The sequence below is a fragment of the Arvicanthis niloticus genome, chromosome 15 (genome assembly GCF_011762505.2).
Source record: "Arvicanthis niloticus isolate mArvNil1 chromosome 15, mArvNil1.pat.X, whole genome shotgun sequence".
Classification (NCBI taxonomy): Eukaryota; Metazoa; Chordata; class Mammalia; order Rodentia; family Muridae; genus Arvicanthis; species Arvicanthis niloticus.
This window is the reverse complement of record NC_047672.1, coordinates 56066729-56093940: the sequence shown is the minus strand read 5'-3', so window position 1 is coordinate 56093940 and position 27212 is coordinate 56066729. Positions and strand designations below refer to the sequence as shown.

At 37.6% G+C, this 27212-nt stretch overlaps 2 protein-coding genes across 2 annotated transcripts; both read left to right on the top strand.

Annotated features, from left to right (window-relative positions):
• The first annotated feature begins 4728 nt into the window (after positions 1–4728).
• Positions 4729–7974, top strand: Gngt1 (G protein subunit gamma transducin 1). The gene is made up of 3 exons (XM_034518770.2): positions 4729–4875; positions 5010–5112; positions 7716–7974. Exons 2-3 carry the CDS (start codon positions 5017–5019, stop codon positions 7842–7844), a joined length of 225 nt encoding a protein of 74 aa, XP_034374661.1. The 5' UTR covers positions 4729–4875; positions 5010–5016; the 3' UTR covers positions 7845–7974.
• A 7425-nt stretch (positions 7975–15399) lies between these two features.
• Gng11 (G protein subunit gamma 11) lies at positions 15400–20029 on the top strand. Its single transcript, XM_034518804.2, has 2 exons — positions 15400–15914; positions 19620–20029. Exons 1-2 carry the CDS (start codon positions 15819–15821, stop codon positions 19743–19745), a joined length of 222 nt encoding a protein of 73 aa, XP_034374695.1. The 5' UTR covers positions 15400–15818; the 3' UTR covers positions 19746–20029.
• The last annotated feature ends 7183 nt before the right edge of the window (positions 20030–27212 follow it).

Below are 27212 nucleotides of genomic sequence, written 5' to 3'. Positions count from 1 at the left end.
GTTTGGTATGATTTGCTTTGGTTTGGTTATGTTTTTTCAGGAACTTTCTTCATACCTGTTTGCTTAGTCACTCCTTGGCCCTCAGGTCATCCCTCTTTGATCACCTTTTGCAATGAAATCATTTCTGGCTCATGTTCTTCTTATTTTTTCCTGGTTTATTTGGTACTAGTTAAATGTAGATAATGTATTTTTGAATAGTATCATTCATCTATCTTGCTAGAATGTAAGTTTCTAGAGAGTAAAGTGATTCTTTTCCTTCTTACCTGGATTTACACTTAAGATTTTAGAATAAGTTCCACAGATAATAGGATCTCAGTACATCTTTGTATTTGTTATCAGGCAAATAAAAAGATGCTAGCTCTTATTATATTGCAAATACTATACGCCATGCAGAACAAAGGGCTTTTAAGCAAGAATTTGAATAATTTCTCCCTCTTCTAATTCTTTATAACAAATATTTTATTTATTTGGCATTCTTGTTTGAAACACACTTCTGTCTAATATGTTGAAACAAACAGAAAGCATGCTCTCTGACACACGAATTCTAGGAGAACCTCAATGGAAATTATGACAGATAGTAGTGGAAATGGGGTTCACACTTGCATAGTTTTATCCTCCCAAGATGTTTTTAAAGAAATGTTCTGAAAATGCCTCTCAGTTATGGTATAGACAAGGGAACAGTGGCCTTTGTTTGTGTAGCATTGCTCTCAATGTGAAATGTTTGCTTGCTTCAGTGTGAAAAAATATAAACCATTTTTTAAAACAATTCTCAATATATTACAATACAAGCATAGAAAACATCTTAATAGAAATGTTTTATGAACAGCTATACTTAACTCCTGTTTTCCAGCATGTAGCTTCTCCAGTAGTGCCCTTCAGATAGATGGCATTATTGTTGGCCATCTCTGGTTTTTAGTTTATCTTGGCACTTAAGAACAAGAAAAGTCCAGGTGACTGCTGCTTCCTTCCCTCTTCTGAGATTTATGGTCATGAATTTTGTATAACTCACAGTCTTATTTGTATAAGAAATATTTCATAGTGGCTAGGTAAAACCACCACTACGGTACTGGAGTTGTATTTATGGAATACAAAAACAGGGGCTAGTTATATGAAAAGACAAAACCGAAGAAGTTTTTTCAGGAAAAGACAAAACCGAAGAAGTTTTATTGAGATGTTGTATTGTGACAAGGCCCCCAGGCTGCTAATGTGTAACATCCCTGAAGACATGGTGCTAAATACAATCTATGACTATAATGGGTGATACAGTTTTCTAAAAAGTGTTGAATACTCTTGTACCATAATCTTATTTTTCTTAAAAATATGCATTTTATTACTGTAAAACATACTGTATCTAATAACCACTACATATTTTATATGTAGTTGTAAAGTAAAGTTAAACTCAAGTTTGAAATAACTATTCATATATTTTTATCTTTGCAAATGTTTGTCATTTGTTGGTAGTCAGTCTGGAAGTAGGATAGTTCATCTTATGTGTCAGAGTTGCATAACTGGTGAAACATAACTTGACTAGTTTCCAAAAAAAAAACTCCCCTAGAGAGCATGATTTCTTCCACTGAGAACCCATCTTCCCATGGGGTATATCACTTGGGCTTCTCCCTCCCCTTGCTTCTCTCTGCTTTGCCAGATGCTTTTGCACCAGCATCTTACAGCCTTTGATGGCACATGATGAAAGATGAGGAAAAGGAGAAGCATCTTCTTACCTGGAGTGTGGTCCTCTATCCCAACCCCTAAGAGCACTAGTCTTTACTTTACCTTTTTGAGCTTTGGTATAACCTGAAAGCTTAGACTAGGAGGGATGACGATGGATTTAGTGCTATCTGTTATCAATTTTCAACTACATTCTTGAGTATGAAGAAACAACTCACTCCTTTATATTGATTTAAAAGAAGTGTGTCAGAGTAGAATGCACACCAGACCAGAGGATGAGCATTTATATTGGAAACAACCCATCATTGTGTGATTATGGGTGTTTGAAGTCTGCACAAGCATTGCATCGCTGTAAGATGGTAAGAGAACGAAGTAGAAAAAATGCTCATATATATATATATATATATATATATATATATGCACATATATACATATATTATTTAATTTTTTACATTTATTTACTTGGGGGTGAGCAGGTATTAGCATAAGTGTGGAGATTCTCTCTTTCTAACATTTAGGTTCCAAGAATTGAAATCATGTTGTTAGGCTAAGTGTGACTAATACCTTTACCTACTGAACCATCTCACTAGCTGTATCTGGATTCTTTGAACCCTTAACTTCTATTTAACTCAAAACATTTGAAATCCCTTCCTCACACATGTAAGCTGTTTTTCATCTGTTCCAGTGTTCTTGAAGAGGTTGAAATTCGAGTTCCTTACTTTTGGTATGTGAGGTCTCTTTGAAAATTTTCAGATAGACCTAGGGCCTTCAATTTGCAAGCTTTCTAGAATTTTCTAAGGCCAGTCTCTAAAGTAAAAATGTATATAACATATATTAAATATAAAATTTAATGTTGAACCTGCAATTGAGAAATCACTTATTAAAAATGATGTTGGATAATTGTCATACTTTCCTATAGCAGGTGAATATAACCTAGGGTGGTGACTGTATTTCTATTAAGATATTTTCTATGCTTGTAGGTTTTATTTTTATTCTAGCAAATACTATGCAGAACAATGGGCAGTTATGAGAACTGAAATGTCTGACAAGTATTAGAATTTCTCAAAGCAGAGCCCAGATGCAGATTCTAGTTCAGATCACTGAGTCATCCAGGGGAGTACTCACGGAGAACCTCTAATTGGGTTGGGAAAATAGGATGGGCAGAAGATGTTAGTAAAAGGAAGTTTAGCCTCATGTTGACATTTTCTGGAGCTCTAGAAATTTTCAGTTCCAACCAAGGTTTCAACCAAGACATGAAAGTTAGGCTGATATGGCACCATGCTGGAGGGTTATCTGGTATATCCTCTGGGGCTAGATATGAATATAAACTTCCAGGCATGTCCTGGCAAAGTGTATTCTACAGTCAACCACCAACTTGGGACAAAGATCTATTCATAATAGTCAATAACCTCAGGAGTTGGTGGATGAATACCTCACCCTAGGAAAGATGATCTAAGTAGATCTACAGCAACATAGACATGGTCTCAAAGGAGCCAAATTATATGCTCATGATATATTTAAGAGTGTGTAAAGAGCTCTCTATCAGATAATGCCACATAAGAAAGTACAGCCTGAGAAACTGGAGGTACACTGCTAACAATTAGTGAAGGCTTATTATACCATCATCTATATTTCAGGTAAATAAGCCATATGTTTATTAATTGGTCAGAATCATACAATTGTTAAGGACCAGAGGATGGTCATTTGCTTTTGGTAATTCACTGGAATTTTTTTCTGGAGCAGAAAAACATCAATTGGTGGATCTATTCCAGATCCACTTAAGTCAAAATTCTTTTCATAGTTACCTTAATAAAGTTCAGTCTATCTTGTCTAAGCCTTAACAGTCAACTGTGATAACAACACACACTGAAATGTTTCTTGAACATACTGTGGTGCTATAGCCAGCATGAAAAAATTTACACAAATGATAGCATCAGTAGGCAAGAAGTCATAAAACATGTATGAAGTTTTACAGGCATTATGAGAGGAGAGGGAAGATGAGAATAAAACAGAGCCTGGGCTTCTACCTGCTAAACGCCAGACAGAACTGGATCTGTGTTGTATCACTTCTTAAAGAACAGAGTGGGAAAAGCAAAACCAACGGGTAACAGTGGGCTCCTTTAGCCAGCGTTGGTTGTTCCATTCTAGGTCTGTGTTGCATATGCAGAATTTTTATAAAAGAATACATGAATTACCTCTTTCTTGAGAAGCATGGGACATCTTAAGACTAGGAAGCATACAATAGTTCCCCAAATTTTTTGGACATGAAAACAACACATACATAAATGGTAATTGCTGTGATTTTGCTTAACAGAGTGTTTTCCTGTAAATGTACAATGATATATTGCCTGAAATAGTGTGTGATCTGAATAGTCAAAGTTTCATCAAAATATTTCCATATGAAAATTAAATTACAGGTGCAGAGCAGAAAAGGAGAGAGACAGAGGATAGACATGATGCCATTTACATATAACAATATGTCTGTCAAGCAGTTTCGGTCACACCAACAGCCATCAAGTTGTCTTCTCCATTATCAGTGAGTCTAAGTAAGAGGAAAATGTTAGATAAGGCCATTCTTCTCACAAAAGTTACATTGGTAGATCGTAATCAACAAGCAAGTTATAGCTGCTTAAAAGTCTTTGTTCAACGCACCACAGCGGTTACCTATAAATCCTAGGTATTGTTGAACGACATTTCTAAATTGTATTACAGCTTATTTCTGAAGGTTATTTACTATAGTCAGCTTCATTGGTTCACATTTCAATCTATTCTCTATGATATATTTAATAACGGCACTCTTTATAAATAGTCCTCTTTTAATACCAGATTAAATACTCCAGCAATTTGAGGATTAATGGGCAGTCCTCCAAATAACCTCTGACAGAACTAAATGGCATTGATTTGTTGGCAGATGACTTTGACACTAGAGAGGAGAGTTGAAAACCCAGAAGTTCATACTGCAAAAGGCCAGAAGAAAGGAGGTGCGTTGCTACTTTATATTACACGCTGACTAAACAGTCCCCTCCCCTCAAATCTCCTGGCAGGTGTTGGAAGAGAGATGATTAGTTTAATCATATTAGGGAAGATTATGAAGAAGCTTTAAAATCCTGAGCCTGGCATGTGGTATGAGCAGTGTTCAGAGAGCTTGTTCATGAGGGGCTGGTTATCATAGGCAATTTGAAAGAAAACCAAAAAACACCTTCCCTGGTGAGTACAGAGCAGAGAGATGGGCTACCTGTGGGCCGTGTGTGTGTGTGTGTGTGTGTGTGTGTGTGTGTGTTTGTGTGTGTGTCTGTGTACACAGTTCAGATGTATATGCTTACACTCTATCTTTATCGCAGACAGAAGATGCCAGTGATCAACATCGAGGACCTGACAGAAAAGGACAAATTGAAGATGGAGGTAGACCAACTCAAGAAGGAAGTTACATTGGAAAGAATGATGGTAAGTGGGTGACCTCTCGAATTCACTGTTAGAGACAGCTTGGCAAACTTTCAAACGTCCCAGTTCCTGTAACGTATACTGGAACAGATCAATGTATGTAAAAGTAAATTCTTAGTGGAAAACAAAATCAGAGTAGAAGAAAGGTAACAATTAAATTTATTTCATGCATTAGACTCTAAGCCCAAGTGTTAGAAAACTACTTTTCCTGGTACAAATGTGGCTCTTTGCCCGTTTTTGTATGGCCACTGAGCTAAGAAATCTTTTATACCTTTATAAAAAGACTAAGAAGAAGAAAATAGGGGAAATTTGAAACAAAGATGGTGTTTTACCTAAGCACTCAAATGAAACAAGGCACTGAGACATTTTGGTTTTGTTCCTATAAGTTGATGAGATATTCTTCCTTTTATATAATATTTTGATGATGTTGATGTATTTAAAAGTACAACCTCATACTCTTCAGCCCTGCCCTGGTGAGTTGCAAATAAATACATTCTAGTCTTCCTTTGCAAATAAAGATGATTTCAGTCACAGCATCTCACTGGTTTCTCCTAAAAACACCTGATAACTCTTGAGAATAGTGACCCAGAGTCTCAGCATTAAATGGGCTAGAAAAGAAAAGGGATCAGAAAGCTTTCACCAAACAGTGACTGAATCTCAAAAAGTATAGAGATGTGTGTTAGGTAAGTTCACTTCATTTTAGGAAAGTTAGCAGAACAAAAACTTCTCCATGAATGATAATAGCATGTAATTCATATGTATATATACATATATGTATATATGTATATATGTGTGTGTATATATATGTATATATATGAATTACATGCTGTTATCATACATGGAGATATATACATATATATATGTATATATGTGTGTGTGTGTCTACATATGTATGTATATGCATCCTTATGAAAACTGAGTAAAAAGAGTTTATATTCTTGTTATGCATTGCTCAAAACTTACTTCTAAGCAAATACATATAAGATTTTAGTTTTTTATAATTGCCTTCAACTGTCATGTTACTTCTTTCATAGAGACAAAATTTGTTTCGAAACAAAGATAAACTCAAATCTTCAATCAGCACAATCGAACACAAAATAGGTTAAAGTCCTTATTGTATTGATGAGGTCCTGAGTATCCTTTGGTCCACAATGGGGATATTTTCAGATTTATTAATCACCTTGGAGTTTTTATTTGGGGTAAACATGGCATACACCACCACCACTCATCTCTCTTACTATTCAGAATATTCTTGCTTTTGTAAGTTTAATAATATTATACTGTAATCCTTACTCACTTCTCTGTCCTGTGTTGTCTTCCCCTTCCTGTTTTGTCTTCCTTTTCTTCTCCTACCTCTTTCAATACAGATTTGCAGTAAATTTACACGCACACGCACACACACACACACACACACAATCACAACACACAGACATTCACATACTCATTGTATCAGTCTATTCTTGTGGCTGTAAGAGAGTAGAACAGATTGCATGCTTTTGCACAAGCGGCAAATCATTTTGAAGTTATTCTCTACAGTTGCGGAACTGTGCTCACCCAAGTCCAAGGCATGTGCCCTCATTCCCAGGTAGTTCCTTCTCAGTGTGCCCTTACAGGGTAAAAACAGATGAGGGAAAGACTGTTGTGGTGACCTTTCCATCTCTGTGCTAATGGTGATCATGAGCTAACCCTCAGGGTGAAAGCAGTTGTCAAAGGCTTCATCTCCTGGCATCATTAGATTGGGCCTATTTCCAAGGATAGAATTTAAAGTGTACACATATATTTATGCATGTATACACATGTACATGAATGTGTATATGGCATACAATTTTATGGGAAAAAATCACTAAATTACTTACAAAGCTTTCAAATTGGTCACTGTGTTGTCAAAAATACAGATCTATGTTTCTGTAATAAAAGGCATTAATTGAATATAAAATGAAACTAAAAGCCATGAATAATTTGAACTCTTTCGAATACATACATGTGCATATCTCTTACATAGATACAGCACTGAAGCCTGGTTGTTTTCTAAATCATAATTATAAAGCTATAAATGAATGCCCATTTCAGCACACATTAGCTTACTGAACATGAATTCAGTACAGGCTCTGTTCTAGATGCCTGGGCTATACTAACAAAATAGCCAAAGTCAGTGACCTCTTGGAGCATGTGCCACACACTATTACGAACAGCCACTGTGGTTGAATTCAAAGCTGTGTGTCTGTACTTCTGCGAATCTGACACTAAGAATGAGCCAGGAACTTAGCAACTGTTCACGCTTGTAGATCTTCACACTAAACACGAAGGAAGAGAAAGGAGACTTAACTTTGGAGAAATCCTTCCCCTGTATTTCCTTGACAAAGCTAGAGGAAAAGCCCACTAGGAATTGTTAGCTGAAGGGCCAGCTTCTATCCTCTGGAGACATTTAGAAGGGAATTATGGGAATGATTTTTTCTACCCTGGAAAATACGCATGGACTGTCAGAAAGCAAATGGAATCATCTTAAAAAGCTGCAACATAGAAATGTATTATAATAAATATATTTCTGCCGTCTGCAGATTTCTGTTTTAAAACAAATGAGTTATCTCTGTCTCCTTTCTTTAAAGGTTTCCAAATGTTGTGAAGAAGTAAGAGATTATATTGAAGAAAGATCTGGAGAAGACCCTCTAGTGAAGGGGATTCCAGAGGACAAAAATCCCTTCAAGGAGCTAAAAGGAGGCTGTGTGATTTCATAGGCGGGGGGAAGTTTTCTTAGAATATTTAGAATTTTAATGATAATGCAAACTGTTCTCCTATATAATTAAACTTGCATATGTTGTTTAAATTTATACACTTTAAATTTTAATAAAAGTGAGCATGCAATAATATGTATACTCATGTTTTTGATGAAGTACTTCACATAAGGTTTAACAGATAATTAACTGTAATACTGATGAATCCTGCTTTAGAAGCAATGTATTCTGAATTGCCTGGGAAGTTTTATATTTATTTTCCTTTCAATATTAATGATATACCTCTTAAACTTTCAGAGTTAAACATATTTTATTCTCAACATTTCACTTGGTCACAGGAATCTATTGTTTTTAATACACGGATGATCTATCTTGGAAAAAATTATATATATATACACATATATATATATACATATATATGTGTATATATATATAATTTATATATATGTATATATATAATTGTAATATATTGTATATTATATATATTGTATATTATATATAATATATTAATTCTTGAAACTTTATCGGTTGTTCCTTTTTTTCTCACCTCAATCAATAGAACTATTGTTAACATAGTCTTATGTACATTCTTAGTAAGTTCTATCTATCACTAATGATGTGACTTTTTCCCAGAGTGCCAAGTGGATTAAGAGTTTAGTCTACGGTCACAGAACACAGTGAATTTAACCCACAACTGAATAAGTTATGAGCACAGGGTTTGGAGACAGAGAAGTCTGTCTTTGTCATTTTCCTGCTTAACAGACTTTGGTTATTTCCAACTTTTTCCTAAAGCATGGTTTCTTCTCTACAAAGATGAAGATAATACTGGTTCTGGCTACAGCCGAAACACTCAGCGAATGTTGTCTGACACATGGTGAGACACAGTATCTGTTAGCTATGAACTATCAGTAACTGGAAAAAGAACTAGAAAAACACTTTCAAAATGTTGTCAGTTATAACCCTTTCCATCCCGTTCCCATAAAGCTCTCACTGGCACAGTGCATACCCTGCTGAGGGTGAGCCACAGGGACAAGCGTTGCGGCCACCTTGTCTCTGCTTCTGTGAGAAACGACAGGTGGAATTACACAAAGCAAAGCATTTTCTTAGCATCATCTCCTTCCTGCTACCTCACATGGACAGTGAATTTTGAGCGCTTCAGTCATCAGAATACCACACGACAAAGTGATGGTCATCCTTTGGAGATGGAAAGCAAACTGTGCATTATTTATTGGTTCTGGAGGACAGTCTGAAGGTCAGCTCAGTGCTCTTCCACTAGATCATAGAAAATACTCAACCCAACCCATTTTTTCCCAAACAGGCAAACTATAGACTCAGGACACCTGGCAGACATCTGAGGTCATGGCTCAGGATCATGGACTGAGGACAGCTACATCCTTTTCTGCATGTCTTCATTTGAGAAACCTTATGTCATTAAAAAAAAAAAAAAAAAAAACAAAAAAAAAACAAAAAAAAAACAACAAAAAAAAAAAACCCTACAGGGTAAATTATGCAATCTCATCAATTTTTCCTATGGAGAAATTACTTTTCTCTTATTTAGAAGTACAAACGCCATCACCCCACCAACTCCAGCATTTTCATCAATCTTCCTCACTTTCTGTTCCTCTGTAGCAACATCATCACCCATTGCACTATTACATAATATTAATTATAATTATGTATTATTTACTGTCTCTAGAGGTTTTCCACCTGCAAGTTAGTGTTCCATATTTTCTTTTTTTTCCCTAAGGTAATGCAATTTTTTTTTATTAGGACATTCAGCAACAGACAAAGCATACTGTAAATGAATATCTCTAGTTTGAATCCTACAACTTGATACAGATGTTGAAGTCTGATGGTTTAAAGTTAAAACCTCAGCTCTTCCCCTGTATTGAGAATTTTGGAAAAGTAAATCCAACTCTTAGAAATGTCATTTTGAAATGTATAAAAATGAATCAAGGGTGATCTTTGTTTGAGTTTTGTAATCTCTTAGCTCAGAAATAGTCACTTAGAAGGCTTAATAACATGCATTGTTGTAATTTCCGTAGAATTTCTGTACAGATAAGAATAGTTGTCAGGGTACCCCGATCTTCCCATTGAAATCTGGTCATGTGATTGTCACACCTGAAATGTCTCCCCACTCCATTTCAGCCCCTCCAATGCTGTCTTTCCTGAAACAATTTCTTTTACTCCCTCAAGATCATATTTGTATACCTCTGAAGTCATTTAATATTACTTTATTTAGAAATGTAATTTTAGAGTCTTCATTTCAATACTATATCATAGTTTCTCCAAGCCTAAAGTTTGTAACAGCCTAACCTAATACAAATTGTTACTAGAATTAGACTGACCTCATTAATATTTAGATCAAGTAAGCGCACTTGAAAGTACACACTTGCCATATGTTTGTATTGGCCAAGGCAGAATTCTTATGGCACTACGTTAAGTTTATTACTGATACATATTGTATTCTCAGTAAGCGAGAACTCAAAGGAGAGAACAGCAGAGAAAGATACCCAGAAAGAAGGAAATGAAGCTGTGGTTGTTCCCCCAGACAGCACAGCTGCAGCTGACAGTGACTCTGTTTTCTTTAAAAACTTTCATTTCAGAACCAGGGGTTACTTGGTTCAGGAGAATTGGCTAATACAGTTAAAAGCAAAACAAAAAACAAAGAACAACAAACTCTCCTAAAATGTCTCACAATTTGACTCTTCAACAAAGCCCGGTGACATAATAGTAATAATGAGTAATTATGTAATGTACCACTTGCATCACATATGCTTTGAGGTGCAAGCATGTAGGTGAGTTCATAGTAAAAGGCAGAGAAGATGGAGGATGAAGAGGAGGAGGGATGAAGGACAGGAAGAGTAGCAGAAAGGGGAGAGAAAAACATCCATAGTTTTATTTGGACTGAGTTGATTTTAGTCAATTCTGATCTTAAGTTCCATCCGTTCCAAAAGTCATGATATGTAAAAACTGGTTAACTTTAATAGTCAGAATTATTATTTGTGATATGGTCTTAAAGTTTTATATGAACAATGTTGAGGAAGGAAACTGGCTGATATATATAGTGAGTTACAAATCGCTATGGAGGTGTTTAGAAGATCAGATTCAGGTCATTCTGTGACTTGCAGGCATCTATGTAGAAAACAGGAAGCTCATGCAAATGGTTAACCTTTAATGAACATACAGTTCTAGAAGTTGTCCTGGGATTGCTTTTATTAAAATCAAATTCCAATAAATATCAAATGAATCCAGAGTAAAACAAATATGTGCTAAAATACCTTTCTTAAAGAAACCATCATTTTAATAACCTATCCAATTCCAATTATCATTTATTTTTATGATTTTAGGAGGCAGATTTTGGAATGTGACCTAGTTTAATTTATAAAAGAGAAGCAAAAAAAGAAAAATGTGGGGCTTTTTGTTCTTTTTTTGTTTTGTTTAGTTTAGTTTTGAGACAGGGTATCTCTGTGTAGTCCTGGCTGTCTTGGAACTCACTCTGTAGACCAGGCTGGCCTCGAACTCAGAAATCTGCCTGCCTCTGCCTCCCAAGTGCTGGGATTAAAGGCATGTGCCACCACTGCCCGGCCTTTTTTTTTTTCCCCATGAGACTCGGGCGGAGACAAAATGGATGGAGCGGGATTCGAACACGGATAGAGAGAGATGGCAGAGGGTCCCGCACCCTCTGCAGGCGGATGCCTTAGCCGCTGCACCACCGCTGGTTCGCTTTTTATTTTTTATTTATTTATTTAATTTTTTTTAACACACATGATAACATAAGGTCAGAATACTGTTCCAAGAATTCAAGTTAGCATTTTTTTTTTTTTACTACAACATAATTTCTTTTGGTGTTTTTACAAAGAACTTCCTTTGTATGATTTTTAACAATAAACTTGATAAATTTGGAAAATAATTTTGAAAAAAATGGAAAATTTTTAAATTTAACTTCAAGATAATGGTTTTTTATAGTTTAAATGTGCAAATGGTTGCTTTCCTGTCTGTGTGTGGCTGTGTGTGTGTGTATGTGTGTGTTTGTGTGGTGTGTGGAGTTTATGTTTGCTTGTATAAGTATGTAGAGACCAGACATCAACACCAGGTATCTACGTCTATTCAGCTTCACTCTATTTTGCTATTTTATTAAGATAGTTTTTGATAGTTTTGTACATGTATGTAGTACATTCTGATCCCTCTCTCTACACGCTACCTCATTTCTTTCTCATGTTATCCACAATCAAGTTCCTTTTCACTCCCAAGTCCCTTTTCAAATCCAAGTCTTATTGTTTCTTTTTGTGACCCATGGGCTTTAATCAGGGCTATTTGTCAGCCCACAAGTATGGAACTGGAACTGGAACTGTGAACTGAAGCCTAGAGGGATTACCAGTGGGGAGAGAACTGAAATAGTAACTGTCCTCCCCAAATCAATCAGTAGCCAATAGTTCACCAGTAGCGTTCCTGAAGCCACTCCCCCATTCATGCTTGACAGCCAACAGACTCATTCTTGTGTAGTCTCAGTACAAAAATTAGCATCTACTGTAAGTTTATTATTGCGCTGGGCCAAAAGTTGGTGTTTGCAGCCATCCCCCCCATCTTACACTCTGTTCACACCACATTGTCTACATTTCCCAGGCCTTTGAGAGGACAGCATAGATGTCTTTCTTAGGACCAAGAAGCCAGGCTTCGCTTATTTTCAAATTCTGGAGCAGCTCTGAGTCTCTGCATTCACCGTCATTCACTGGAAAATAGATCATCTCATCAAGACTGAGAGTAGCATTTGCCTATGAATATAAATGGTTTTTTTTTTTTGGGGGGGGGGGAAGGCCATTTGACTGTATACCAGTTTAGCTAAGTAATATTATTAAGTTACCCTCAAAGACTATGACCTGGCCAACGACAACAGTTTTGTTAAAATAGATTTAGACTACCTAGCACGAATTTCCTCTTGTGGAGACAGGCTTGAGTACAAGCACTTGGTCACTCCCCAACGCTGGCACCACTACCACACAAACGCACATCCACCTCACAACGCTGGTACTTCTACCGCACAAACGCACATTCACTTCGCTTTTGGGGGATGGATTCTTAAACAGAACCCAGAACTCCTCAACTGGCTAGACTAAACTATTTGGCCAGGCAGCTCCAGGAATCTACTTACTTCTGTCCCAACCCTCAGCTTGTAGCCCTGGATTATTAACAAGCTCCACTACTTTACGTGCTTATTAGGGATCTGAAGTGAAGTCCTCAGGATTTGAGGGGCCGACACTTTCACCAGCAACATCATCTGTCTACCACTGTTTTCATTTATTAAGCAGATTACTATAGATTTTGTCCAGAAGGCTGCGAGAAGCATAACGAAAGTTTATTTTGTCTACACCTATAGTTTCCTTATGGTGTGACTTACATATCACAGTCAAACTACCCTGTAAATAATCTTCTCATGGAATAACGTACAGTATAAAGTTGTAACCACAGCTGAATCAGCCAGTACAAACTTAATTTATTTATTTATTTTTTTAACAAACTATACTTTTTAAAAGTTTACTTACTCTGGGTGCGGTATAGGTGATTCAGTTCTTGCTTAGCATGAATGGAACACTGAGTCCTCGGAACAACAACGGTAACAGGAAGAGAAAGAAAAGCATTAAAACAAATGGCGCTCCTTTAGAACACTGGCCATGGAGCATCTTTATAAGGACACTTGAGAAGTCTCTCACTGTGAATCCTCTCTGGAAGGGGAACTCAGGACTTAAAGTTAGGTACCTACAGATTCCTCCAATATTCTCTAAAGTTACAGGATCACTTTACCACCTAAAACCAAATAACAACGAAACATTTTCACATTTTATTCAAAAAGATATGCAGTGAATTTTCTGAGGATGAAAGCAAAAATATATTTAATATATAATTTTATATAATATATAAATATATTTAATATATAAATATTAAATATATAAATTTTAAGACTCATATACTGAGGAAAATGCTCATGAATCAATATGGATTTATAAATATGTATCCCTGCATGCAACTAGCTGATTAACAAGAAGAGATTTACCAGCCAAATTAGTCTATCATTTAAGGCAGACATAGGTACCTTAATTTTCTTCTCCAAAGTACTTAATTTTGGTATAGGACCTGTTTACTTTAGCCCACATTCAACTAAGTTCCTTTCACTGGCTTACTTAAGCTATTTTTAGCCAGCCTTTTAACGTTAAGAACCAGGGAATTTAAAACAACGACTGGGCTCTTCAGACAGATGTGAGTTTGTCTTGACAGTTCACTAACAAGCCAAACATCGACAGACAGTCCAACTCTAAACTTGCGAGATTCTGGTATTTCAAATACAGAAAGTGGGGTGCCTAAACATGTCCTTTGTGAAAACGATTGAGCATATTTAGATACTATTAGAGACACCACGTACCCCAGCAGCTCACTCCCTTCCCTGACTTTGTAATTTTAAAATTGGAAAACAAAACTTACAAAACTTGAAGTGACTTTCTCTACGATGGCTCTGGCTCGGGGAAGAGTTGGAAGGACTACCAAACAGCACTCAATAAATAGCCCATTGTCCTTTTCATCTTAATATATTCAGTAAAAACAGTCAGCAGAGCCTGGTGAGAAATTGCACAAAGCTTGTGCTTACTAAACAATGACGGGTATCTAAGGTCGGTCGGGTACCCTGAAATATTCAGTTAATGGCCCCACTCGTCTTCCAAATTTAACTACGAGTTGGGAGGTTGTCTCTGAGAAGAACGGAGAGTGCTGTACTGAAAGGCAGGTTTCCTATATAGACATTATATTTTACTTCTCGTCTTTGAGCAGTAAGACCAAGGGAACCATTGAAGGTTGACATTGCCTGCTTAAATATTTCCCAGTAGACACTTTGTTGATGATTCAAGGCTGCACTTCATGAACCATACTTTCCAGAATGTAGGGAGAGCTCTTCTAGGTAACCCTGCTGCTTCCATCCAGGAAAGGAAGCCCGCCAGAAATTCAAAACTTTAAATAAAATTAGAAAACTGTCCCTTCATGTAGAGGGTTATTCCCAAGCCTTGCCGGGATGGAAGAAACTTTTGGAGGGGGTTTTGAGGCTCTGTTAGACTTCTCCTGTGGTGTCTGTTCTCTTATCCTCCCAGGGTTACAAAACATCTTCCTTCCCCAAAAGTGAAAACTCTATTATTGAGAATGCAGATGGTCATTTAACGACAGGAAACACCCGCATCTCAAACCACTTCTTCCCTCCAAACATATTTTTGTGAAAGGCCTTTTGAGCTTTTAGGAAACCACGTGCAATGTGTCAACACGATTCTAGTGTATACTTCTGAGACCTAGCTAGGTTCCACATTATTCTTCTTCCCCCCCCAACCCCCTCCACGAATATTCACTTTTCCCCACTACGTGTATGGAAAAGTTATATGCTGTATATTTTTAAAACTTGGAGAGGTGAAGGACCGTTAGTTATTTCCTGCTGAGTAGTGTCCTTTTCCTGGCTTTAAACAAAACCCGGATGTAAGTTGGACACACACACACACACACACACACACACACACACACTAAAGGAACAAAAGTAAAACTTTTGTCTCTAGCCCAGCAGCTCCCCCGGGCGTGGCAAGGGTCCTGCACCAGCCCTGCCCAGTGTTGAGACCTGGTCCAGCAGGGTTTGCAGCCTGCCCTGAGCAGCCAGAAGGATGTCTTATACTTAACCCTCAGCAGGCTGCCTGGCTACAGGGCTGGTAGGGCCTGGAGAAGCCGCCCTGAGGTTGCTTGGAGTCTGGGAAAGGCCATCGAGAGCAGGCTTGGGCAGGAAGCCGAGCCCCCGGGGAGCTGGGAGCTGCGGTTCAGAGCCAGTCAGCCAGTCACGTCCTGTGCTCAGGGGGCGGGTAGCCTGGACCCGCGGGTATTTGGGGAAGCGTCCCAGTTCTTGGCGCTTCCAGTGACTCCCTTGCACAAGTGACTTCTGGGCCCAGTTCTGGTGCAAAAATGCCTGCCCTTCACATCGAAGATCTGCCGGAAAAGGAAAAGCTGAAGATGGAGGTTGAGCAACTTCGCAAAGAAGTGAAATTGCAGAGACAACAGGTAGGGTGGCTGGCTATTCTAGAATTTTCGCTCAGAAATGCACCAAGGTCAGGATTACTGGATTAAATGATGGTGGTGGTGAAATCTTCTTCTGAGAGCTTCTCTTTAAGGGGGCTCTGATAGAGGCTGGCAGCTGCTAGATGATGTGGGGAGATCGCAAAAGGTGAGAAGAGCCAGGAACTAATAAGGAATATGAAGCCAAAAGTCATTATGACAGAGTCCCAAACAGGAGAGACAAACAAATCCCGAAAAGGGCAGCTAGCTTTCATTCTGGAAAGGATAGTGTATGAGAGAATTTTTCTAAAACCACATCTTAAAATCTCCCAACAACTTTAGCTGAGTCCACTGGGACTTGGGAGCAAACTGCATGAGTTTCTGTTCTTCGCAAATTGTATGCAGTTTCCAATTTGTCTTGTAAATGTGTAAAATGATTAAAATGGTGTTTTCTGTATTTACTTATAAACATGTAATTCTATTTATACTGTACGGCATATGGCTGCAAACTAAAATAATTAATTAATTAATTAATTAATTACATACCGGGTGTGGTGGTACATGTCTGTAACTCTTAGTCACTTAAGAGGTGGAGGCAGGAGGGTCAGGAGTTCCAGGCCACCCTGGCCAGAACAAGAAAATAATCAGAAGTCTTCACTGAAACTCCATGGAAAACTTGGACTTTTTACTTCTCCTTTTTTGTTTTTGTTTGTTTGTTTGTTTGTTTGTTGTTGTTTTCTGGGAGTAGGAGCTTTCATTACATTAATCTTCTTTTACCACTCTCTCAGGCAACCTGTAGTTTAGAAAAAGGCTTTTGGATAGTTTGTTCACTTTGAAGAGAAGTATTTTTTCTCCAGAGCAAGAAAAATTTGGACTGATGTTATTTTATTATTATTACTTTTACTTTATTGCAGTCCTGTCTTTACCTGATCCGGGTTGGTCCGCCCTCCTCCCACAGTTCCACATCCCATTCCCCCCTCCCCTGCCCCCAACCAGCCAGGCCTTCCTACTCCCTGGGACCTCAAGTCTCTTGAGGGTTAGGCAATCCTCTCTCACTAGGGTCAGATCAGGCAGTCCTCTACTGTATATGTGTTGGGGCAGGGGTGGGGATGGGGTCTCGAACCAACTGCTCGTATGCTGCCTGGTAGGTAGCTCAGTGTCTGAGAGATCTCAGGGGTCCCGATTAAGTGAGACTGCTGGTCTTCCTATGGGGTCTCCCTCCTCAGCTTCTTCCAGCCTTTCCCTATGGACTGATGTTATTTTTAATAGTTTGGGGTTACTAGGGCCAAACTCCGGTCACTGTGTATGTGGTCACCTCTGAGCCACACCCAGGACTCTTTGACTTTTACCTTCTGTTCATACTTTAATATTTGAAAAAAAAAATGAAGGAATAGAAAAGAAACAAATGATATAAACAGGCTCCAAATGCATGCATGATAAGACTTAATACTCTTCAGTGGGAGTATTACTGGGAGATGTTGTTTTTGAGTTTTTCATTTATATGCATTCCCCCCTCAAATGTAGCCCTTTGCTTCATACAAAGTCACACTCTTCCTAGATTTTTCAGTGGGCTATCCTATTTTTCCTGTAACTTTAAGAATTCATGTGATTAGAGGAATAAACCAGCTGATAGGACGAAAGGATAATGTTGTTTCTTGGAGGGGGGCTGTTTTGGCTGATGACAGAGCCCGGAGTTTGGCCAGTGTCAGCCAGAGGGATTGTACATTAAACAGCGTGGTGTATGATATGTGCTGAAATAATACTTCTTCGCCTTTGCAAGGCTGGAATGTCTAAATATTTAGCATCATTGTGTAGAAGTCACAGGGTAGAGGAAAGGACAAGTTCCAAAGTTGACATCAGGCAGCCTCCTGGGTGTGTCAATGTAAAAAATCAAGCATCCTTGTTTACAGTTTTCCCATCAGCCATCGCAGCCCTGGAGTACACCTTACATCACAGGTTTCCTAACTCGGAAAATTCTAGGTGTCAGCTAGGAAGACAGAAAGATTCAGAGTGATTCTTCCTGGACACAAAGAGGATTGTGGACCTCCTTACCGTTCCCAAACATTTTTTTTTTCAGTATGAGGTATAGAGGGTTACAAGCACTGTGGTGCTTGCATTTCACTCAACCCCTCACTGGAAAGAAGAAAATACCCCTCAGTCCAGAGAAGATAACCAGTTCCTCACTTAAAGCCACAGAGAACCATAAGGCAGGTACTTCAGTAGTCTGCTCTACCCCCACCCTGCACCCTCCAGGTCAGCCTGTCAATCCTTTGTTAACACCAGAGCTCTGTGCTCTGCTCACTCAAGGCAAGCAGACAATTACACAGGTTATGTCTGGCTGCAGCTAATTAATTATTGGTCAGATGTGTCCTCTCGATCATAGAAGGCAAAATTACCCACTTTTGGAGATTATGGATCTTTTCAGAACCCCAGTGAAAGAGGGTCTGCAAGAAGAGTGGGGACTGGAATGGTACCCAGGTGTTTCACTGGAACCGCAGACTCTAGATTTTAACACTTGCTTATCAGCATTGAGAACTCCCTTAGAACATACACACTATAAATGCCAGCAATAGTTAGATTCTTGGAATGATAGTTTTTATTATCATATTTGAATTCCTGTAACTGTTTGAACTAGTTTTAAATTTTGGGTCAGTGGGTTCTACACACTGCCGTGCAAACTGTACTTTAAGGTACAGGAAGGAAATAATGAATCAATGAGATTCCAATTTCTGTTTATTTTTGAATGTCACTTTTTAATTACTAGTTTATGTTTTATAATTATGCAAAATGTATTAACACTGTGGTATCTGTGCATGTCTCTAAATAACAGTGCATCTTCGGAGATACACATGGAAACATGTTTAGAGAGATTCACTCAAAGGCTACTTTTCATCAGTCTCTAACTTTTACTTTAAACATACTACTTGCAAAACAGACCCTTACGAAGACACTCAGCCTTGCTCCAATTTATTCTCTTTAAAATAAAATAAAAAACAAAAAAAACCCCAAAAAAAACAAAAAACAAAAAACAAAAAAAACCTTAAATCTGCAACTTGCCCCTCAAGGACAGACTCTCTAGAGAGTCGATTCAATCCTGTCCCCTGAGAAGAAAAGTTAAAGCTGACTCCCTAAACTCCAGAATCTCAGGTTACCCTGCTAAGCCTCTAGGGAAGCTTTTAATATAGTAATTGTTTCATACATCAAAGGAGTTTTGGGGCAAGACTCAGAGTGCGATGGACAGACAAATCTAACATCCGTTGTCAGCCTTTCCTTGCTGCTTCTATGGATATCACTGTGACTCCATGGAGCTCTGGAGTGTGACATACTTCTTTCTGTAAGACATGTGGTGGGACACAACCACTAACACCTGGGACTGCCTCATAGCTGCCTGTTACAAAGAGAATTTGAATTTGGTAGATTTGTTATATTTGCATTTTATAGAGTAAGGAAATCATGGGACAAGCATGAATAAGAAAACTTTATGGGTGAATTATTAATACAATGACTTTCAAACATTTGTTTCTCGAACAATATTTTTCTTGTAGATTATATGACATATATAAATGGGATAAAATAATGATCTTAGAGTAAGAAAATAATTTTTTTTAAAGTATGGTTTGTGAAACTATATGAACCTCACAAAAACCAGTGGCAAAGTTCAATTTCCTTGACATAATTTATTTCTTTTGATCTTCTTTCTCTATACTCCAGGTGTCTAAATGTTCTGAGGAAATAAAGAACTACATTGAAGAACGTTCTGGAGAGGATCCTCTGGTAAAGGGAATCCCAGAAGACAAGAATCCCTTCAAAGAGAAGGGCAGCTGTGTCATTTCCTAAGTCACTCTGGGGGAGGGAAACTCTGTTCTCAGTTGGGACAGGTTCTTCTTTTGTTTAATTTTTGCCAAATGAAGCCAAAGTGTGTGTTGAAGAATTGAGAAAAATGAAATCAAGAAAAAGACTGTCATATAAACATTCTCCAAGTAGTATGTATGAAACATTACCTGCTTCTCACCATGGCTCCCCACATCCCCTCTCTCAGAGGAGAGCATCTGAAGGCATGTCTCCCCCCCTTTCAGTGTACTGCTTGCTGTCTCCAATAAAGTTTTATCTTGGAAAAATCAGTGGTGATGACTTAAGACAGTACTTTTCATTCATTAACTCTAGAGTTTCCTTCTAAACCCTGTCCAGTGTTTGGGGGTTTATATCTTAAGATTAGGAATATAATGACATGTTTTCCAATCCGGCTCTCCCTGATTCATGTGTTTACAATGCCAAATTCTGACTTCTGGAATGTGTTTGATCTAACTTCAACTATTAGGGAACCCAGCGGGTAGAATTCCTAATGACATTAACAGGAGTCAGGCGGTGAGTCAGGAACTTTGCCAAACCAAGTCTATATTAGCACTTCCCTGGTTTGTGATGATTTAGTTCAAAATATCCCTGCAGCAGGGTCCTTGGGAATGGTACAAGTCTTCGAATGGGAAAGGAGAACCCACATCTCAGAAGTGCTTAGGTAGCCAAGCATGGATGCCAGGGCCAGCTCTTTTGTTGACCTAGAACTGAATATTTTGTTCTGTCCACAATGGGGATGGTTCCTCTCTAGTTCTGTGGCCTCTGGGAAAATGTTTGAATATTTTTGAACCCACTCTGAGAGCCCATTGTAGTCACAGTTAAGCATGCCTCCTCCTCCTCTTCCTCCTCTTCCTCTTCCTCCTCTTCCTCCTCTTTCTCTTCCTCCTCTTCCTCCTCTTCCTCTTCCTCCTCCTCTTCCTCCTCTTTCTCTTCCTCCTCTTTCTCTTCCTCCTCTTCCTCCTCTTCCTCTTCCTCCTCCTCTTCCTCCTCTTCCTCTTCCTCCTCCTCTTCCTCCTCTTTCTCTTCCTCCTCTTTCTCTTCCTCCTCTTCCTCCTCTTCCTCTTCCTCCTCCTCTTCCTCCTCTTCCTCTTCCTCCTCCTCTTCCTCCTCTTCCTCTTCCTCCTCCTCTTCCTCCTCTTCCTTTTCCTCCTCCCCTTCCTCCTCCTCCTCCATGTCCTTTCTCCTCCTCCTCCTCATCTTCCTCCTCTTCCTTTTCCTCCTCCCCTTCCTCCTCCTCCTCCTCCTCCTCCTCCTCCTCCTCCTCCTCCTCCTCCTCCTCCTCCTCCTCCATGTCCTTTCTCCTCCTCCTCCTCCTTTTCCTTTGTCTTCTTTTATTGATTGTTTTCCTGTCATTATGGAAGCTCACCAGGTCCTCTGTTCCTCCTCCATTGTTGCTGTGTATTACACGCCCCTCCTTCTAATCAATGGCTCCACTTTCCATGGTGAGGTAACCTTCTGCAGTTTTAGGCAGGAGATAGAACAGTCCAGATACAATTCCTGATGAAGTCCTCTATGAAGACACCTGTGACTAAGACAGCAATGAAAGAGACCTTTCTTCCTCCAGAAAAAGCTTTTTCCAGTCCCCCCGTCTCTTCTTTTAGGGCTTGCTAGAGATTTGGAACGAAAGTGAAATAAAATATTGACAAATAGGTTCTGATTCAACTAGGTCTGGTTACTCACTTGCTTTATAGTGCTAAATGTGGCCCCCAAAGCCTATGTTTCTCGTCCAGTGTATCTTTTCTCTGGGTTAGGTTCACAGGTTTTCTTTCCAAGCCAAGTCAGAGGGTCTGTGCCTCCAACAGCTTCCTGAAGTCTGTCAGCCTCCTCACTTGGGAAATCTGTTTTTTTCCCCTGTCGACAAAGGAACAGGATACTCAGGCTTTTGAAAAAGTAATTATATAAGACTTAACGCAGGGACTGTTTCCTGCCTTTTTCCAAGTGATGACATCAGTTGGGGTTACTGAGAGCCCAGGGATAATTTTAGCTCAAAGCACCGTCTACTGTGGGGTGGGTTTAAGAGTAGTCAGGACATATTTCTTCCAAGCACCATGGAACAACCTATAATTAGGGGATGTTTCTGCTTTTGATACTTAGCATTTAATGTGCCATGTGCTATTGGTATCTTAGTGCTTATTAAGTTGTATTCTAATAAGCTGGTTCATTTTTTTCATAGTTGTCTATCACATTTTCTTTTTTTGCATAAGGAAGAAAACATATTCTGGTTACTCATACTGCATAACCAATAATATTTTATGAAGGTCAAAACAAAACCTTTACTTAACTACTCTCAGAGCAGTGCATACCAAGCCGGATTCTGTATTTCCATCCATCCATCCAGCTACCCATTCACGAGAATTCCACATTCTACATTTTGTTTCTTATGTCTCTTTCAGCCATATAATCAATCATTAGTTAGCCAACTTCTGTTTTCCCAGTAAATACCCAAGCTTGTAGGTGTTTTTACTCAATATGTTTTTGTTCTGTTTCACCTTTGTAACTTAGCCAACAAAGAGTAGCATAGTATCATGTGTTTCAAGTGATAAATGAAAACTTGCAATGGGAAGATATGAAAAAATGCTTATTTGAATATGTTATAGAAGAACATTTAGCAAGTGAAAATTTATTAAGTAGAATTTAAATCATGCGTTCAGTTCCTTTCAACTATATGATTGTGTAATCAATCAGCATTAGACCACAAATGGTTGCTATGTTTTATGCATTGAGTGAGTCTCAAAAAATCTATGGATTCATGACAATTTATTAATTTCTCCTCTTATGAATCATACTTTTGGTGTCAAGTCTAAAAATTATATGTGTTCCTAGCCTTATATACTTTTTCCTTCATTGTTTCTAAAAGGTTTGTATTATAAGTCTCTAAGTCATTTTGAGTCAGTTTTCATGTAAGTTGTATTGTTTTGATAGAGGTCTCCCTTATTTACAGATTGCTGTGAGAATCACTCCCTGCTCCAGCACCCTTTATTGGAAAGGCTATCAATCCTTCTTTAAATAGCCTTTGCATTTTTGTCAAAGTTCGCTAGTACTATCTCTCTGTTCATTCCTCATTCCTGTACTTTTGTGTGTGTGTTGTCAGGGCTCTGCTCTCTTCACTGCACAGGAACAGTGGGGAGAGAGAAGCCTCACATGGTTTCTACTTGTTTTCAAATCTTGAACATAGAGCTTGGACAAGAACATAGATAACTGGCTATGGGGAAATCCTTACAAAATGACCACACAAAATTTCTACCAGAATATGCAAATGGTGTATCCCCAAATCCCAGGGTTTGGGGAGGTAATAGCAAGATGGTTAGTAGTTTAAGGCCAGCCTTTGCTACATAAGGAGTATATAGACAACCATATGGACATGCTTTGTTAGTTATGAAAAGGGTTTGTAGATTCCTTGTGGTTTCTATGTAGTCATAATTAGTTTTGTTTTTCTTTCTAATCTTTATTTAAATGCTGTTTGGCTTCAGTAACCAGCCATTTCAATATCACATTAAATTGCTATGAGAAGATTATTCTACAAATTAGTCAACAAGTTAATTTAAAACTGAGAAATATAACTTTAAAAATCACTGTTTAAAGGGTAATGTAAACATATGAGAAAAGGTTAAACATTTAATTAAGATCTGTAACTATTGATAACCTCCAAGTAGAGAAAATTTTCATAAATTATACATACCCATTTAGGCATATGCCAAATTAAAATAAAAATATACAGGTGAAAACATAAAATTCTATTTAGCTACATTTAAGTTTATTTATTTTGTAACCCAAGAAACTGATTTAAAAAAAAAAAAAAAACCCAAGAGCTGATGCTAGTATTTCTCATTCCTTCTCACATGACACCAAGAAGCCCCAAGAAGGATAGGCAGCAGCACCAGTGTACCTGGGCAGATGTGATTAGCATCATCCGAGCTCTGAAACCCAAACTGCCAGGCACCAAATTCATGTAACTAGATAAAAACCTTGATGGGGTGACTGCTTGGGGAAATAGAACAAGAACAACAGAATCGTTTCAGAAAAACTAAAATGTCCTTGAAATCTTTGTCATAAGAATCTCAACAAATCCATAATTTGCTTGTAATAAAATAATCAACCACTGTCAATAACAATGAGATCAGATGTCAGAACCACTCAATAAGAACTGCAAAGGATGCCAGGTGATGACACTTTAATCCAGGCAGACAGAGGCAGGTAGATATCTGTGCAATTCAAGAACAGCCTGATCCATGTGTACAGTTCTAGGACATTTAGGTCTACACAGAGAAACCCTGTGTTAAAAACATAAACAAAAACACACAAGAATTTATAAAGCAAACCCATGATAAAGTTTTAACATCAATTATAAAGTCTCTTGAGGTCCAAAAACAAACAAACAAAGAAAAACCAACCAAACAAACCAAAAACCCCAAAAGATGAAAGGAGCAAAAAGAGAGCCAATTTTAGCTAAGTAGTAAAAGCTATAGGAAAGTTTTTCATAGACTTTATAACATGTCAGTCTTCTTGTGTAATCTCGATGGTAGTGTAGGGAAGATAGGATGGAAGCAATGGGCTTAAAGACAGGTCTTCCTCATGATGAACTTCAGAAGATGAATAAGAAACAAATTCATAAGACAATAACAAAGGACTGAATTGGTATTTCCAAATGATAGAAACAGAGTGAAAAGTGTAGATTTGACAAATCAGAGAGAGAAAATGATAGTAAATGCAAGCTTCTGAAAGCACATATAGAATAATGCTATAGAAATATGCACAAGGACATGTCATAATTGAGTAGCTTTAAACTAAGAAACAAGGAAACAATACTTTAAAAACTTACATTTATTTATGTATATGAGTATTTTGGCTGCATGCACTTATGTGAATGCCTTGTTGTCCAAGGAACTAGAAGAAAAAAAAAAAAAGCACTGCACTGGATCCCCAAGAATAATAGATTGTTTTAAGCCTTTGTGTGAGTGCTGGAAACTGGACCTGGATTCTCTGAGAGCAAAAAGGGCTCTTAACCACTGAACTATCTCTCCAACTCCATGAAAAAAAATCTTTAAAACCATACGTAAATGTTACATTTTACATTAACAAAAAATATCTTGAATTAAATAAATTCATCCTTCGGAACAATGATCTTTTAAATGCCAGAAAAAAGAAACTGACCCTATACCTGTGAAACTGTCTCCCAGAAATGAAGAGTAAATGAAAACATTCTGAGATGAAGGAAAATTACAAGAAATTGTACCTTACTGAACTCTTAAAAAAATAAAGGAAGTTCCCCAAAGTACAAGAACATACAAACAATAACAAGAAATGTTTACACAGTAAAAAAAAAAGAAAAGAAAAGCTAAATTAATAGGTTAAAACTGTAGCAGATACCAACTTACAAAAAACATAAGCTTCAAAGAATAGTCTAAAAACATGTCAAATTAACATACATCATTGGAGGTGTAGTCTGGTGCCAATGGACAAATCTAGGTAACACATTGAAAAACACAGTGCAAATGCAATTACTTATTTAATTTTTTTCACATTAAAATTCCATTGTGCTCCCTATATGCTAGGCACTGGTTTAGACCCAATGGATACAGTGACAAGTCAGACAAAATTTATAACACCAGATAGTTATTCATTTATTTATTTATTTAGACACAAGGGTTTACTCTGTAATCCTAGCTGGCCTGGAACTCCCTATGTAGACCAGGTAGGACATAAACTCACAAAGATCCCCTTGCTTCTGCCTTCTGAGTACTGGGATTAAAGATATGCATCACCAAGCCCAGTTATACATCAAAGACTTTATAAAAATTATAACTTCCTCATGAATTTAGTGACTGATTAGACAATGTCTTTGAATTCACACAAATTAGAACTAACCAGATGCCATTATATCTTACAGACTATGTTGTATCAAATATAAATCAGAAAGTAATTTTTGGTATTTTTAATGATGAGTATGCTAGCATATCCATATATGTGATTTTTTTCTCAGAATTGTAATAACTTTGTTAGGTTGATTATTTCATTTAGTTCTTGAAAGGATTTTATGGGATAAGATGCAGAATTTTCTTAGCCACGTAGCAAATCAAAGCAGTAACCTGTTCTTTCAAATGCTTTGCAGTATTGCCTTCCTTGCAGGTGCCAATGCTTTTGAGGTCTGAACAGACTATTAAGTAACTGATCTTCTGATGTGTCTTCCAGCATAGATATAACTGGTTACTACAGCCTAGAAAAGTTTGACCTTGGTGCTTGATGTAATGTTTTAAAGTGTCTCATTTTAGTTGTCTTGGTTGGTTGGCTCACTGGATTTCCATAATCACAGTCTAATACAATTATAGTAATTTTAGTCTGTGCCAATTGCATGAATTTGGCTTTCACAAAAAATTTCACTGCTCTAAATTACTTTGACAGTGATGAACTCTAATTACACATCAAATAGCTATTTCTCACTTGTTGAATAATACAATTTCTCATTTTAACAACAGAAGTTATCTGATTAAAGCTACATAAATTATGTAGATTGCTTATAAAGATTTTCTTGAAAATCGCCATTTATTAAGGAGTAGTTAGCCACCCTTAGAGAACTGTTTATAGGTGACACAAAATCTCTTCTATAAAGTGATCAAACTCATCATTTGCAATAACTTGGTTTTGCTTAGTCAAAGTAACTATGGGCTTTAGCGTGTCTCACTTCAGCCTGCTCTTGCAATCTGAGACAGAAGATGCTAAGTGATAAATTTCAGTCTACATTTGGAAATGAATGAGTCTAATTCCCTGGGCTGTGACTGGAAATGTTAAGCCCAGTAAAGCACTCATGGCTTGATGCTTAAAGCTATTTATCAGTATGCAGTATCAACTTTCTATAGAAGTAACCAGACTGCATATAAGTATATATTAATGATTCCATAGCAAGGATAAATTCACTCAAACTTCCATAGTTCTTATAGTATGTAGAAAAAGAAGAAAAGAAGTTTGGTCTTGCTTCCTTGAGTATTTTAAAATAACAAAAACTTGCTTGTATTTTAATCCAAGAGAAGAAAATTCTGATACCTGGTATAGTTCTGTGACTGCCTGATAAAAGTTTAACATCCACTTTTAATTAAATGATTCCTTTAATGACTGCAGTTCTACATTGATGCCGAACATATTATCATGAATGGCTTGTTCTATAATTTTCAATATCCAGACCAGAATTTTTGTTTTTTCTTTTATAAATCTTTAAAAGAACACCATACTAAATTCTGCTTATTTGTATTATTGGAATATATGTGCAAATGTGAGTCAATGAATTAATATCTCTCAATATTTAGTTTTTTCAGTATGGTAATGTGATGGTTAATCTGGTGTGTGTGTGTGTGTGTGATGGTTAATCTTAACCACAAAATTAATAAGCTTCAGAATGACTATGGAAATATATCTGTGGGCATCTATGTAAAGCATTAACCAGAGGATGTTGTCATGGGG